The sequence below is a fragment of the Tiliqua scincoides genome, chromosome 12 (assembly GCF_035046505.1).
Source record: "Tiliqua scincoides isolate rTilSci1 chromosome 12, rTilSci1.hap2, whole genome shotgun sequence".
In the NCBI taxonomy this organism is placed as follows: domain Eukaryota; kingdom Metazoa; phylum Chordata; class Lepidosauria; order Squamata; family Scincidae; genus Tiliqua; species Tiliqua scincoides.
This window is the reverse complement of record NC_089832.1, coordinates 13,046,943-13,063,199: the sequence shown is the minus strand read 5'-3', so window position 1 is coordinate 13,063,199 and position 16,257 is coordinate 13,046,943. Positions and strand designations below refer to the sequence as shown.

General features: G+C 46.1%; 1 protein-coding gene and 1 pseudogene across 7 annotated transcripts in view; both read left to right on the top strand.

Annotated features, from left to right (window-relative positions):
* Nucleotides 1-16,257, top strand: part of DACH2 (dachshund family transcription factor 2) — a 340,677-nt gene that overhangs the window by 279,204 nt on the left and 45,216 nt on the right. For 4 of the 7 annotated variants that reach the window (XM_066639976.1, XM_066639974.1, XM_066639973.1 and 1 more), the window contains one exon: nt 2,141-2,221. The exons of the other annotated variants lie outside the window; for them this stretch is intronic. In XM_066639976.1, coding sequence (XP_066496073.1) covers nt 2,141-2,221 — 81 coding nt within the window. The remainder of the gene's footprint in view (nt 1-2,140; nt 2,222-16,257) is intronic. 7 annotated transcript variants of the gene reach the window in all.
* LOC136663438 (5S ribosomal RNA) lies at nt 9,911-10,030 on the top strand (annotated as a pseudogene).

Sequence of the window (16,257 nt, the reverse complement as noted above, 5' to 3'; positions counted from 1 at the left end):
CCTCCAAATCTGACCTCCAAAGGCACAATCAGTGGTGCAGGTAAGGGGTCTGGCACCTGGAGTACAAAAATTTTTAATATCCCTCATACTCCCCCATAACAGCCCGCCCCCCAAAAAATTATATGACATTTTAGAAGCCTCAAGGGGTGTCTTAGAGCCCTCCAAAAGGCACTTCTGGGTTTTGCTGAAAACCCAAAGTGAATCCTCTAAGATACCCCCTGAAGGCAGGTACACAAGATAATGTACCCCCTGCCCCCTTATCTATGCCAAAGGAGTCAATTCATGGGGGTCAACACAAACAAATCCTTCTCATGCACCACCATCAGATGAAAGTCTGTTGTGGCAGAAGATGCATGAAGGTCTGATCATCCAAGGCTGTACAGTTTTATATGACAATTTGGGCTCCAAACTATATGTGTGTCCCCCATACGCTGACAGCTGGAGGTGTTTTCACAAGTCATATGAAGCTTTATTTTTTTTTTTGTCCCCCTCTTGATGTTTTTGAAGAACAGCTGACATAGTGCAAAACATGGGGATTCTTTTTTTAAAATTTGAATCCTGGAAATGTAGCTGCTTTATAATTGGAGTGATTGGATGAACGAGCATTTTTCACATTCTTGTGGAAGGACGCAATCCTACATATGGTGGGCGGTTGCCATTTTAAAAAAACAAAACACTGACGAACACATCATTTATACAAAGCTTGCTTCTGGAGATGTGACATCTCTCATACTAAGAAATGGTGTCAGTGGCATTTCAAAGAGCATAAAAGACATTAACATTTTAAGTGTAGCATGATACCAATCAATGGAGCATCGTTAAAGGAAAAGGATTACAAAAAATTCTTAATAGTTTAATTTTAAAAAAATTCCTGTGGAAGCATCCTCATATTTTATTTTGTTCATCTAAAGACTTTTACTCCACTATCCTGCCCTCCAAAAGGGGACCTAAGCGCAGCTTACATCTCAATCAGAATACAAAATCAATATGATTATGAATAAAATTAAAAATGCAATAGTAAAACATGAAACAATAAAGTATAAGGGTGTTAACTAGCGAAATCTGCCTGGACAGGTGTAATGACCAAATAACTATAAATGGAGCTAATTGCGCCTCAAAGGGGAGGGATTTTCATATTCTCGAGTCTGTAACTGGAAAGGTTCAGCCATGTGTCTCCCCAAATGAGTACCAGAAGGAGGCTGAACATGGAGCAGGGCCTCTGCTGTGGAACAAAGTGGATGGACAGATTCGTATGGGGGCAGATTATCCCAGGGTATCTATAATCAAAGGAGTAGACAGTGTCTGGCCACTGCCTTTATCCAGTTAGCTATTTCTTGCCCTATCTTAAACAGTCAAACCTGTAAATGTGTGGGAACTCAACCACAGCCCACTCGTCCAGGAGGAAAAGCCATGGCAGCCACTGGCCTTAAGTGATCTAGAACACTGGAGGATGTGGTGCTATGGTGTAGGGAGGATAAGGTGATATTGTGCTGGGTTGCTGAGGCCCTAGGACAAGCCACTGCCCTGCCTCCGCCCTCCCATGGCATCCCTTTTCACCCTCAGATGGCACACTGGGCTCTGTCATTGCCACCAGTATTGAGTATTCAGGGTAGTTCAGGGTTAGGGTGTGTCTGCCCAGATGGGACTTCTGATGGGTGGCTTGTGTACTCAGCCATTGGCTAGCACCTGACCCACTCTGGCACGACATCTGAGAACTCTTTATGATGGCCTTGGTTGACCATTTAATTTCTCTCGCTATGACCTGATGCCATGCAGTCAAGTACGATCAATGCGCGAAGAGCACTGAGGTGCTCAAGGGCATCCCTCTGAACGCCTTTTGGAACTTATAGGTTCTCACTGGCTTTTTATGCTCAAGCTTTACCCTCAAATCTGCAAATCTATGGCCATTTGTGTTGCAAAGTCCTGACCATGCCTAGAGGGGGATGTGGCAAAATACAATTCCAGCTCCCCAAATGCTTTCTACAAAATACAGAGCGCCTCCCCCCAAGCAGATAGTTTACTGGCCATTTTGAATTTATACTTGGGGGGAAGGCATGTGTTCCATCTTGTAGTTCAGTGCCCCTCCTCCCTCTCTATCTGCCACTCTCTCTATGTCTCTATCTCTCTGACTTTCCCTTAGCTATGCTGTCCAGTACTAGAGAAGGAGAACCTGAGGATCAAGAGCCTGGGCCCAACCCCAAAAAACTCCCAAAGGAAAAAGGTAACTGCCTCCCTTATTTTTGTCATTCCAAAAAGATCACAGAATAAGAATTCATTGTTATCGTCACATGGTTCACAATCGTGGCCTCTCATTCAGGGCTGGCCCAAGACCTCTTGAAGCCTGAGACTATATGCCAACTACTGCCTCTTCTCCTTCTCCTCTCACTCCCTGGATTTGAAAGGGTTGAGGGGAGCAGAGAAGAAAAGTAGAAGAGAAGAGAGTGGTGGGCTAGAGTGACACTCAGAGACACTCTAGCCCGTAACTCTCTTCTCCTCTATACTTTCTGTCCTGGTCTAGTCCCTCACTCTCTTCTCCTCTGCTCTTCCTCTTCTGTTCCATTCCCCTCTTCCCTTTCAAAATCACAGAGGGGGAATGTTAGATGCAGTTGGGTAAGCAGAATGTGGGAGTGCCTGCCAAGCCACTACCAGAAGAGACTGCCTCAGTAGACCACATGGATGGGATGTCCCTGGTCTCTGTCCTTCAATCCACAACACTGTTCTGGCCTGTAGGTGAACGCTCATAACTGTTTATAATTCATGACTTGTTTCAGGCTGAAATGATTTTTGCCCATTTGTTGCAAAGCCCCCGCCCCATTACTTTGTCACATGACCATGAAGAAAAAACCTGGCATGTTCCACTTGCTTTTGGTAGTCAGGTTTGATAAGAGCATTGAGAAAATTGAAGACTTTTCTCGCAGAGTTAGAGTCACTTGACCTAAGCCTCTTGGGGTGAAAGCTTTATAGAAACAACCATGAGGAGGAGGATGAATGTGCAAGTTCAAAAGAACTAGGCTTTATTAAGTGAACAGATTGAGGGATATGATGCGTAATTCCCTAATGAAGTGGTTTGTGGCTTTGGTTGGTGATACCGATTCTTGTTTAGAGTTGTAAATCCAGGAGACCCAGTGCAGGGTACTACATAGACTTTTAGATGAACCAGAATTCCAATCTCCACTCAGCCATGAACCTTCCTGAGTGACGTTTGACCAGTCATTGTCTCTTAATCTAACCTATCCCAGAGACTCGATGTAGGGATTAAAAGGGGAGAGGGACTGTGTACGCCAGCCTGAGCTTCTTTAGGGGAAGGGCAGTAAACACTTCTTAGTCTTCCCTCATGTGAACCCATGCTTCTGTCGACAAGTATATGGATATTTCTCTGCAAAACAAAGGATATTTATTTGTCCCATCTCTAGGAGACCCGTGTCTCCCTTGTCCATATCCTATTGCTGGTTGAGGTATGGCTGGTGGGCTATGCAGAGCAGGGACTTAGAGGTGGTGGTGCCCCATGTTGAGGACTTCTCTACCCTGGAATCTCTAATTAGGTCCTTTCCTATCAGTCTGCAGAAACCCAGTCAAGACACTGCTATTTCAGCATGGCTTTGGACTGGGCGGTAGCTCCCCATCTGTTTGATCCCTTGCAGAATTGTTTCTCGTTTGGTTGCAGCCTTTTTTAAAGTAAATTTTGCTGATGGGTGTCTAATCCGTAATCATGACGTCCGTTTCTGTGTGTTTCTAGGCACCTTGAGATTCGGCGTGGGTGGGAAGGTGGGCCAAAAGCATTTCCATGAACAAACAAACTAATGTCGGGGACGGTGTGTCCAAACAAGGGTTGCGCAAAAGATTTGATGCGCTCACCATGACTCAGCAAGCTGTCTGACGGTTGCTTTGTTGAATGCAACTCAGAGAGGTTTTCCTGGATCCAATTTTACTTCGTCAGCTTAGAGCATTGCAATTTGCAAATAATATGGGAAAGCAATATATAACCAGATTCGCCCTCCACAAAGTCTGCATCAAGCAGCTGGATATTAAATAAGGGGGTGCCAATCCTGACCCCCCAGGGTTGCATGATCTAAAGCCACGTCTGACCTGTATGTTATAACTTACAGGTGGTAAGTTTCTTAGTTATTTTTTGTTCTCATATTTTCTTTACTTTCAACCCATGTCTCCTTTTATTCGAGCCCTGCCAGTTCGTCTTTACCCAGACCCAAATAATTCTGTTTATTCCTGCAAAGGTTTTCCGAAGTTATTATTAAGGTGCTATGTAGTTAACTACAAAAGTATCCACATTTATTGTGTATGACAAGTCAGCAGTTTACACAAGCATGGCAAACATATGTTTTCACATCTGGTTTGAGTAATATCATCATGATTTAAAAAATGATTTATAGCTCTGCAGGCCATAAAATGCCAGCTTTGCTGTAACGGGGAATTTTTCAGACATTGAGCAAATTATTGAAAGCATGTACTAGAAAGTCAGGGAGGGGGGGAGAGGAGTGGGAAGTAGTTTGCCAACACTTGGGTGTAACTTAGAAACTTTTGTATTCTGTTACAATCGGTGGGGCAACAAATTACTTGGGTAAAATCCAACAACAGTAGTTAATGATTAACATATCCCTGGATAAAAAACATGAAGTGCTGATGCTGTGATCTTGTTCCCTCTGTTTGTAGACAGTAATATACAGCTTAGGCCCAGGGAACAGAACTGATGAATCTGCCTGCTCTCATTTGTGGTTGCCTTTTCCCTCTTACAGTTGCCAGTTTGCCCAAAATGATCCTGTTTCTCCAGCATTTTGCTGCTTTTTTAGCCCTTAAGTGCGTGGGCGACAAAGATTAATCTCAGGCTCTTTTAGGACTACCATTTAGCCCCGCCCCTTACCTCTGGCTCCTCCCCAATATCATTTGTCAAGGTTTGGCAGTCTGGTGACATCATCAGGCCCTGCCTTCCAAAATTTCAGGGCTTGGGTGCATCTGAAAAAAGTGACCACCTTCTCTTCGGAGGTTACGTATTTTTTAATGTATATGTATCCGTTGTGAGCTACCTTGGGTGCCCTTAGGGGAGAAAGGTGGAATAGAAGAAATAAGATACCGGTGGGTCCTTTTCAGCTGTGGGTTTGTAATCCACAGATTTAACTCAACGAGGATCTCAAGCCCACGTTGGAGAACATCAGAGGATCTCCCAGATGCCATCAGAGGTTGCATCTGGGATGTCTTCTGAAGCATGCGATGGTCACGTGTGACCTCCCTGCCAGTAGAGTCGCTAGGTGGGTGTGGGGGTGCGGGTAGCACCAGGTGATGTGCATGAGAGGGGAACTGACACCCCTACTGGCCAAAATTTTTAAAATTTGGTGTTTCCAAATAATGTCATCATGGTATATATATAGCATTCAATGCGTTATCCATGCAGAATGCAATGGAACAAACCGTGTTGAAATATTTCTATTCTATCAAAAGCTATAACCATAAAACCAGCAGGGGGGCAGGGCGATGGAACATCACCACACCCACCACCCAGGCCATTGCCCCACCCAATGCAAGGGAGGAGGTCCATCATGGGGTGACACACTGGCCTCCCACACTAGGGTGGCACAAACCCTCGTGACGCCACTGCTCTCTTCGATTCAGAAGGCCTGCTAGAGCATATTATTGGCAACCTTCAGTCTCGAAAGACTCTGGTATCGCGCTCCGAAAGGTGGTTCTGGCACAGCGTCTAGTGTGGCTGAAAAGGCCAATCCGGGAGTGACAATCCCTTCCACACCGGGAGCAAGTGCAGTCTGTCCCTGGTCTGTCTCCCTGGCTATGGGCCTTCCTTCTTTGCCTCTTAGCCTCAGACTGTTGGCAAAGTGTCTCTTCAAACTGGGAAAGGCCATGCTGCACAGCCTGCCTCCAAGCGGGCCGCTCAGAGGCCAGGGTTTCCCACCTGTTGAGGTCTACTCCTCTTGCAGATATCCTTGTATCGCAGCTGTGGTCTACCTGTAGGGCGCTTTCCTTGCACGAGTTCTCCATAGAGGAGATCCTTTGGGATCCGGCCATCATCCATTCTCACAACATGACCGAGCCAACGCAGGCGTCTCTGTTTCAGCACTGCATACATGCTAGGGATTCCAGCACGTTCCAGGACTGTGTTGTTTGGAACTTTGAGCATGGGAGAATTCGAACATGTTCAAAATGCAGGGGATCAAATCACATTCCATCCTTTTGCTGTGTTTGGAACATGCGCAGAAGTTTATTTTGGCTCCAGAGATCTGAGACAAGCATACATTGTTTTCCCCTGAGATGTTGTATCTCTGCCATGCTAAAACTTAATTTTCGGTAGTAGCAATTAGCAACTCTTTCCACCTAGGCGCACTGCAAAGGAGATTGGATGTTGTCTGCACTCTGGGGGTATCCTTGCTTGAAATGGATAGGTAAGCTCTTAACTCAGTGGTTGGCATCATATTAGGTTACGCTGATTACAACGCGTGGTACCTTGTATACCAGAACTGCGGTGACCTGTACGCTGAACTGGAAAGCCTCAAGGGTTGGGAACATATAAGGGGATTTGAACCTTAGCCAGGTCAGATTGTACTTTCAGGGAAATGAGGTTTCATGTTACCTTGCGGAAGAGAGCAATAGCCCTCCTTGACGGTCTTGTCCTCTTTAGTACCCTAATGGCTAGTTTTCTGTTTACGTTTGAACAGAATCATTTTCATGTTATCCGATTTGGGGCGCAAGCCTAACCAGGTCTACTCAGAAGTAAGTCCTAGTTTGTTCAATGGGGCTTACTCTCAGGAAAGTGTGGTTAGAATTGCAGCCTTGGTCCATGTATTGCGTCATTCTGAAAGCAAATATTGACAGTTTCGCTGGAAAGCTCTGGGTTTCTGAAGAAGGGTGCTTTCAGGTTTCTAGCAATGACATGGTCTTCTGACATCTTAAATCCAATTTCTGTTGTCATAAGTTGTTGCAGCATTATTTGATGAAGTGGACAGCTGTCAAATGAGTCTTGCATCATAAAATGTTATGATGCAAGACCCTTTCTCATTGGGCCGCCTCGCCCAAACCATCACTGCAAATCATTGCAGTGATATTTCACTCTTCAGCAAGCATTGGGGGTTCACGTGCATTAGTGCTTTCCAAACTTACCTGGGTCATGACTCCCCCGCAGCCTCTTCTGCCTGGCTCAGTCAGGCATTGCCATCTTGAATCTAGTGAAATCTTGGGAGGTTCAAGACGGCAGCACCAAAATCTTGTGAGATGTCATGAAATCAAAGATGATGGTTCCCGAAACTTGTGAGGTTTTGTGAGATCAAAGGTGGCGGTGCTCAAATCTGATTTGAGTTCTGCCATCTTGGATCTTGTGAAATCTCACAAAAACCAAGATGGCGGAGCCCAAAGGGCTTCCCATGGCACTCCAGTGAGTGTGCCGCGGTCCCCTAAGGCATCGTGATGCACACTTTGGGAACACCTGACACATGTCTTTAGCCAGAAAAGAGAATAGAAGAAGAGTCCTGGTGGATCTTTGTCCAGCAGCCTGTTTCCTACAGAAGCCCACCAGTTGGCTCTGGGAAGCTCGGAGAGAAAAACATACCTCCGTCCAACCAATGCTTCAATTGCCACTGGTATTCCGAGGCATACTTCCTGTGCATTTGAAGATACCAGAGAGCCATCAGGACTAGTTGCCCTCCATGAATCAGTCCAGTTTTACTTGGGCCAGTCACTGTCTTTCAGGTGAACCTACCTCTCAGGGTTGCAGTGAGGCTAAAGAGCAAGGAATCCATGTTCTTTCAGCTCTGTGAAGAAGGGTGAGATCTGGTGGGCTACTGTGGAAGACAAGATGTTGAACCTGATTAAGGTCTTTGGTCTAAACCAGTAAGGCTCTGGATATGTAGTAAGCTGTTGCTGTTTGTTTGTTTTTTTTTTAACCAAAACTGACTGAGGGGATTGTACCAAGGATTAAGAATGGTCTACAGCAGAGATTTTCAACCTTTTTCATCTCATGGCACACTGACAAGGCACTAAAATTGTTAATGCGCACCATCAGGTTTTTGATAATTGCCAAGGCGCACCATGCTACCAGTGGGGGCCTCACACCCCTATTGGCCCTACTAATAATTGACCTTCCCTCAAATTCCTGTGGCACACCTGTGGACCACCAATGTGCCAGGGCACAGTGGTTGAAAATGGCTGGTCTACAGTCTGTTGAAATCAGATCAACCACAAATGGATCCACGTGTAGCATAGATGCCAAGCCATAAGAACATAAGAACAGCCCCACTGGATCAGGCCATAGGCCCATCTAGTCCAGCTTCCTGCATCTCACAGCGGCCCACCAAATGCCCCAGGGAGCACACCTGATAACAAGAGACCTGCAAGGCTTCCTGGGAATTGTAGTTAAGAACATAAGAACAGCCCCACTGGATCAGGCCATAGGCCCATCTAGTCCAGCTTCCTGCATCTCACAGCGGCCCACCAAATGCCCCAGGGAGCACACCTGATAACAAGAGACCTGCAAGGCTTCCTGGGAATTGTAGTTAAGAACATAAGAACAGCCCCACTGGATCAGGCCATAGGCCCATCTAGTCCAGCTTCCTGCATCTCACAGCGGCCCACCAAATGCCCCAGGGAGCACACCTGATAACAAGAGACCTGCAAGGCTTCCTGGGAATTGTAGTTAAGAACATAAGAACAGCCCCACTGGATCAGGCCATAGGCCCATCTAGTCCAGCTTCCTGTATCTCACAGCGGCCCACCAAATGCCCCAGGGAGCACACCAGATAAAGCCAAACCTTTCTTTGAACCATCAGCTTGTCTTTCGAGCTCATGCGTAACTACCTCTGTTGTGGAAACTGTTCTGCAGAAACAATTTGGAAAGAGTCATATTTTTTTTTTCCTATGCTGTGTTTTATTTAGCGGGCATGGGTATGTTTGTTTGTTTTTTGCCGGTAAGGGACAGAAAGCTCTCGGCTTGCACCTGGAAAGCCTGTCCTTAACTCATTTGCAATCACCGGAGCACACAAATTGCTCTCTCCCCCCCTTTTTTTTGTTTTTGATGTTTTATTTTCATGGCTTTGTGCTCTCTCATTCTCCTTTCAACTCTCCCAGCATCTGTTACCGCCGCTTTGAGAAACTTTTTGGAAAGAAGTTTCTTTGGGGAGGGTAATAATAGACCATCTTTCAGATGGACTGTTTTGATTGTCGGGCAAGGGTTGAAAATTAATGAGTTGGGAGATAAGAAAAGACTAGTAGTTTGGCTCAGGAAGTTAACTAGATTTTGTGTATTGTGTGTTTCCCCTGACTCTTTTGGGTGTTTGTTTCATACCATTCCAGCACCAGCTCAACAGAATGCTGTCCAAGTAGAATCAGTCTCATTCGAGGATATCAGCATATGTCTTTTGCTTCCCATGAGGCAATCCCAGGCTTTATTCTTCCCCCCCCCCCAAAAAAAAGAGTAGCAAGCAAGCACTTCATAAATTACTCCCATCTAGAGGTCTAGCAGATGGAAACAGCAACCAATATCAGAAGCTACTGTCCCCACCGATATGTGGTGCATGCTAATAGATTTTGATGGCGTTCGCCTTTAAAGATATAAGCTGAGATCTTTTATTCTTTTTTAAAAAAAAAACCTTATTATTATCATTATCAAAAGAGATCTGAGCTTACGGAGGGGGGCACTAAGCGTCTGCTCTGAAAGTCCTACAGTGTCACTTGCAGAAAAAGTTCTGGAATTATGCAGAGTGACAGCTTACAGGCCAAGTTTCTGGTTTGCCTCACTAGGCAAAATTTCAGCTGAGAGCCTTGCTGGCAGGGGTGGCCTAAGCCCTCCTGATGCTTGAGGTTGTATGCTAAATGATGCCCCCTTATCTGTGCCAGTCTGCCCTCCTCTCATGCTCCCGTGTCCTAGCTCAGCATTCTTCTCCCTTCCACATTTCCTCTATGTGACAGCAATTGTTACCTTGCACATGCCCAATCTCATCTGATCTCGGAAGCTAAGCAGGGTCAGGCCTGGTTTGTACTTGGATGGGAGACCGCCTGTGAATACCTGGTGCTGTAGGCTTATACCATGATCTCGGAAGCTAAGCAGGATCAGGCCTGGTTAGTACTTGGATGGGAGACCACCTGGGAATACCTTGTGCTGTAGGCTTATACCATGATCTGGGAAGCTAAGCAGGGTCAGGCCTGGTTAGTACTTGGATGGGAGACCGCCTGGGAATACCGGGTGCTGTAGGCTTATACCACAGTCTTTCGAGACTGAAGGTTGCCAACCAACCAGTAATCAAGCAATAGGAAATCAAGCCAAATATGTGCGAGACAGTGTGGGTCTGTGGCTCTTGCTTTCTAAGCAGAAGGTGCCATGTTCAATCCCTGGCATCCACAGGTAGGAGTGAGGATGATCCCTGTCTGAAGCCCTGTTGAAGCTACTACCAGTCAGTGCTGCCAGTACTGAGTTCAATGGACCAGTGATCTGACTCAGCTTGGCAGCTATTTGAGCATGAATTGACCTATAACAAAGGATGCCACAGATATGCTGGCACCAGTGCAAGAAGGTATGCAGGTACTCATTATTAGACTACCAATAATAGATCAGAAACATGTTCTTAGCCTGTTTCAAGAAAGTTAAAAAAAAAAGATAGATATATTTATTTTTTTCTCATTAAGCACAAATGATGGGTGCTTCAAAGCTGACAATAAACCAGCTTAAAGCACTCCATAACTAACCTTTAAAAGCGAAGTTGCCCGTTGTTCCTTGAGCAATTAATCTGGTGTTAAGGAATTTAATTGACCACAAGACTAAATTATTAAAGGAGGGGGAGGGTGCGCTGGTTTGGGCAACAGTTGCCCTAATTGGGACTTGAACCCATACCCTTTATCTACTGTGCCGCTCAAGATGTGATTTAGGGGTTAATTGACTGGTGAGTATTTTTCCTGTCTGCAATTATACCCTGTAACGGCACTCGCCGCGTACCGTAGCGGAGACTGGGTTTTTAATGGCATCTTTTCTGCGTTTGGCTGCGAGAGCGGTGTCAGAGAGGGCGGAAATGAAAGGCAAAGTGGAGGGTCTCGCAGAAGGATATACATAAAGAGATTCAAGGTTGTCTTTCAAGTTCCTCGTGGAAGACATCAAGAAAGGAAGAGGGGATTGATGTGTCGATTCACAGAGACAATGGAGGGTGGCTAATTTGCACACGGGTGATTCGTCAATCCCATAACTCAGGCTCGCAATCTAAGGGCCACCTTTGATGTCATAAGCAGAGCTTCATCATCTTGGACTCTTGCAGGCTCTTTGTCTTTTGCAAGGACTTCAGTAATCAATACAAGGCACACCGTGGAATGTCTACCTAGTCTATTGTTACATATAATGACCAGGAACCATCAGCTCTCAGAGGTGGAGCCATTTGAACTTCTCACCCAGTCTTTTGCTTTGTCTAATCCACAGTTTCATTATGTGTTAAGTTCTGGGCATCACAACTGGAGGATGATGCCCTGGTGCCAGCGTGTGTTCTGAGGGCAAATGATGTAACCATTTCGTTGATGCTAAGTAGCTATAGGTCTGGTCAATGCATGGATGGGAGACTGCTTGGAAATTCCTTGTACTTCATCACCTGGAGTTCCATGATGGAAGAAAGGTGGAAATGAATGAATAGATGAATGATGTTAAGTGCAAGATAATGACAATGAGTAGAGGATGGGGGAAAACACCGGGAAGTGGTCGATCCCACTCATGTCTTATTTTGAGTTTCCACTGAAGCTTCCTGGTGCCACAGTGCTGATCTAAGGTGGATCTTTGACCAGAAAGTTGGCTGCAGGCATTAATGGAAGACCTTGTTGTACCCCGTGCTGGGGGGAGGGTTGTAGACTGGGAAGAGTAGGAGATAAGGGTGGCTGCAAACCGCCCACCTGCCTTCTTGAGTTTTGGGCAGGGTGCCCAGCTGTGTGTGCCCCCCCCCCATGATATGCTTCCCTGAACATATCTCACTGAGTTCGGTTGATCTAGCTAGGGCAGACCAGGGAGGAGAGCGCTTCTTCACAGTCGTTTGAATTCAAAAGAGAGGCCATAAGGAGAGTGACCTGGACAAGTCCCAGCCCAATCTTTAAGGCAAAACTGCCGCTAGGTGCAGCAGTGCCAAAGCAGCTGCTGCTGCATCCTGTGGCAGCTGCCAGAGGTCTCCTTGGGGGAAAGGGACTTTTGTTCCCTTCCCCAGCGGAAAACTCCAAGCCCCACAATGGGGCTTCTCAACTCTGCACCAGCGTATTTTGCCTTCCGTCCTGACACAAAGTTCAGGATCTGGCAGAGCAGGGCTCCGTCGGTCTCACCTCCTCCTGCCCTAGATCCTTCCCCCTTCCCCTACCCTGGGACGCCTCTCCCCACCCCAAGGCCCTCACCACCACCCAGAGCTCTTACCTAGCTCTGGGCAGTGTCTGGCCGGTGCTGGGCTCAGTGCCAACTGCCTCTGAGCCCGCACCGGTGGTGACTCAGTGCAAGGAGTCACAAGAACATAAGAACAGCCCCACTGGATCAGGCCATAGGCCCATCTAGTCCAGATTCCTGTATCTCACAGCGGCCCACCAAATGCCCCATGGAGCACACCACATAACCTCATCCTGGTGCCCTCCCTTGCATCTGACATAGCCCATTTCTAAAATCATACACATCATGGCTTGTAACCCGTAATGGATTTTTCCTCCAGAAACTTGTCCAATCCCCTTTTAAAGGCATCCAGGCCAGATGTCGTCACCACATCCTATGGCAAGGAGTTCCACAGACCGACTGCACGCTGAGTAAAGAAATATTTTCTTTTGTCTGTCCTAACCCTCCCAACACTCAATTTTAGTGGATGTCCCCTGGTTCTGGTGTTTTGTGAGAGTATAAAGAGCATCACTCTATCCACTTTATCCTTCCCATGCATAATATTTTATGTCTCAATCATGTCCCCCCTCAGGCATCTCTTTTCTAGGCTGAAGAGGCCCAAACGCCGTAGCCTTTCCTCATAAGGAAGGTGCCCCAGCCCTGTAATCATCTTAGTCACTCTCTTTTGCACCTTTTCCATTTCCACTATGTCCTTTTTGAGATGTGGTGACTAGAACTGGACACAATACTCCAGGTGTGGCCTTACCATAGATTTGTACAATGGCATTATAATATTAGCCGTTTTGTTCTCAATACCTTTTCTAGTGATCCCAAGCATAGAATTGGCCTTCTTCACTGCCGCCGCACATTAGGTTGACACTTTCATCAAGCTGTTCACCACCACCCTAAGATCTCTCTCCTGATCTGTCACAGACAGCTCAGAACCCATCAGCCTATATGTGAAGTTTTGATTTTTTGCCCCAATGTGCATGACTTTACTCTTAGTGAAGTGCATCTGCCATTTTGCTGCCCATTCTGCCAGTCTGGAGAGATCCTTCTGGAGCTCCTCACAATCACTTCTGGTCTTCACCACTCGGAAAAGTTTGGTGTCGTCTGCAAACTTAGCCACCTCACTGCTCAACCCTGTCTCCAGGTCATTTATGAAGAGGTTGAAAAGCACCGGTCCCAGGACAGATCCTTGGGGCACACCGCTTTTCACCTCTCTCCATTGTGAAAATTGCCCATTGGCACCCACTCTCTGTTTCCTGGTCTTCAACCAGGTCTCAGTCCAGGAGAGGACCTGCCCTCTAATTCCCTGACTGTGGACTTTTGTCAGTAGCCTTTGGTGAGGGACCGTGTCGAACGCCTTCTGAAAGTCCAGATATATAATGTCCATGGGTTCTCCCGCATCCACACGCCTGTTGACCTTTTCAAAGAATTCTAAAAGGTTTGTGAGGCAAGACTTACCCTTAAAGAATGCCTTACGACACATTTGCACCACCAACACTGGCGTTACACTTGTATTGCTGACACTAAAGAGCTCAAGATTGGACTCTCAGTTGTCCAATGTTTGCCCAGCAGGTGTGCTATGACCACGCTGATGCTTGGGGCTCCACACTTACCTGGGAGTAAGCCCCATTGATTCTAATGTGACCTACTTCTGAGTAGACACGCTTAAGATTGGGCTCTGGGTCTTTGCTCTTTGAACTGCTTGTGAGCAAAATGAATAAAGGCGACCCACTGTTTGTATTGCTCACTTCAAACTATAGGCAAGTGTCGCGAACCCCGGAAATCTTCAGCCTTTGAGCTGGAGAAGAATTCTCTGCTGTCGTTCTGCAGAAGTGGGAAATACAAAATGCACCGTATGGGTCTCTTTATAGAAGCAACCGGAAAGACCCTGGTAATTTTTGCACAGCTCCGAAGCCCCCGGCATGCCCTTGCACGCAGACACGGTGTTCCGTCGCCGTTACTTGGAGAAATAACCGATAGTGATCAGCGCGATTATTTCCCATCCGCGGAACATTTTTATTTTTACTAGCATATTAGCCGGACATATGTTTGGAGAAAGGCAATATAAATATGTTTCGCCTCTGCATATGAGCTCCGTGGAAATGTTATATTACCCACTTGGAAGGGAGAGTATAGGTGACATATTGTTCGGGAACGTGGGCCAGCTTTGCTTACAAATCAGCGGGATGATGAGGTTGCAAAAGTTATATTTTCCCTGCTTTCACCGGCGGAATTTATTAGCTTCTTGGAATTGATTCTGGATGCCTTTCATTTGCCATTGGGCGAAAGTCAAAAGCAAAATGATGATATACTATTTTTTTGCTCACTCATCTTTTTATTGCCTAACTATTGTTATTGAATAAAAGACAAGGGGGGGGGGTTGGAGAGAGAGACTGTTTTGTTTTCTTGCCTTCCTTTTTTTAAATTGTCATTAGTTTATTTGAATGCTGGCTCAATGGTGAGCTGGCAACTGGAGGGTGGATAGGGCAGGGGGGAGCAGAGGAGGGGTGAATGGCTCTATTGATATCAAGGGGACGACAGGGTCCAGAAGGACTGCCAAAACCTTGTGTCACTTTATTTGCTCAGGAAGAATGGGCCGGAGCAAAGTTAATATCAATGCACTGTATGAAACTGTTCAAGTCATTATCTCTGGGAAGATACTGTGAACTCAGCAGTATCATTGCTTTGATCTTTGGTTAAAGTCTTCACAAAACTCGATTGCTTGTTTGACTGACAACCTTGTCAGGGAATGAATGAAGACTGACACTCCAATATTGAAAATGCAACGTTTACAGAACTTTGGGAGCCCCGAGTTTTCTCATGACGCTGCTTCTTTTGTGCAAGACTGGATTTCACATTTATTTGGTGTTTTTTTAAAGTAAAAAATAAAACAGACGTCGCCGCTTGCAGAAAACGGACCATTTTTGGTCCCCTGGCTGCCAAAAAGCGGTGTCTGTTCTTGACAAAGTCGTGCTCGATTTTTGATGTGTTCATGCTCACAGTACAGCCAGTCTCACTTCGGTAACTGTGGGATTTCTGAGTTGGAACAGAACCTCTTCCGGCAGTTTTGAAGAGCCAAAGCAACGTACGAGTTCTGCAACCCAAGTGGCCATTTCATCTCCATTGAGGAGGGAATTCTGCTGAACCAGAAAGAGATGAAGTATTTGAAGGAGCCAGTGCAGGGGGTGGGGGGGGGGAGAACATGAGGGTCCATGCAACAACAAATGAAACAACTTGTCATTTGTTGCTCTGTAAATGAATTCTCTGAGATGGCCATAAAGTTTGTGGAGAAGACACTGTCACTGGAAGAGTGGCTTTCAAAGCATGTATTGGAGAACCATGGGATTGCTTTGAAGTTTGATCCGGGATTCTTCTATGAGGAAATCAATAATGGAGAACAAGATTCCCGTGGAAAACACAGTTCCTGATTGCCCTTTGCAATAATGGCATTCTGGTCTATCAGTTACTGTGCTGAACTTCAGAAGCTACCATCTTGTCAAGTCATAAGGGAGAGCCCCACTGGATCAGGCTAAGGATCCATCTACTCCAGCTTCCTACATCTCACAGTGGCCCACCGGATGCTTTTGGCAGCACAGAAGATCACAAGATAACCACTGACCTGTTGCGACTCCCTTGGACTTAAGATTCAGAGACACAAACAAGGATGTTGCATATAATCATCTTGACTTGTAACCTGTGACGTACCTTTCCTCCATCCATCTGTCCGATTCCTTTTTCAAGGCATCCAGGTCTTCCACAATATCCTGTGGCAAGGAGTTCCACTGATAAATTGCATGCTGGGTTAAAAAAAAAATCCTTTGGTCTGTTCTGTTTTGACTTTCCTCCCAGTCAATTTGAGAGGATTGTGTTGTTGTACAAGAGGGAAAACTTTCCTCTGTCCATTCCATGCATAATTGTATACATCT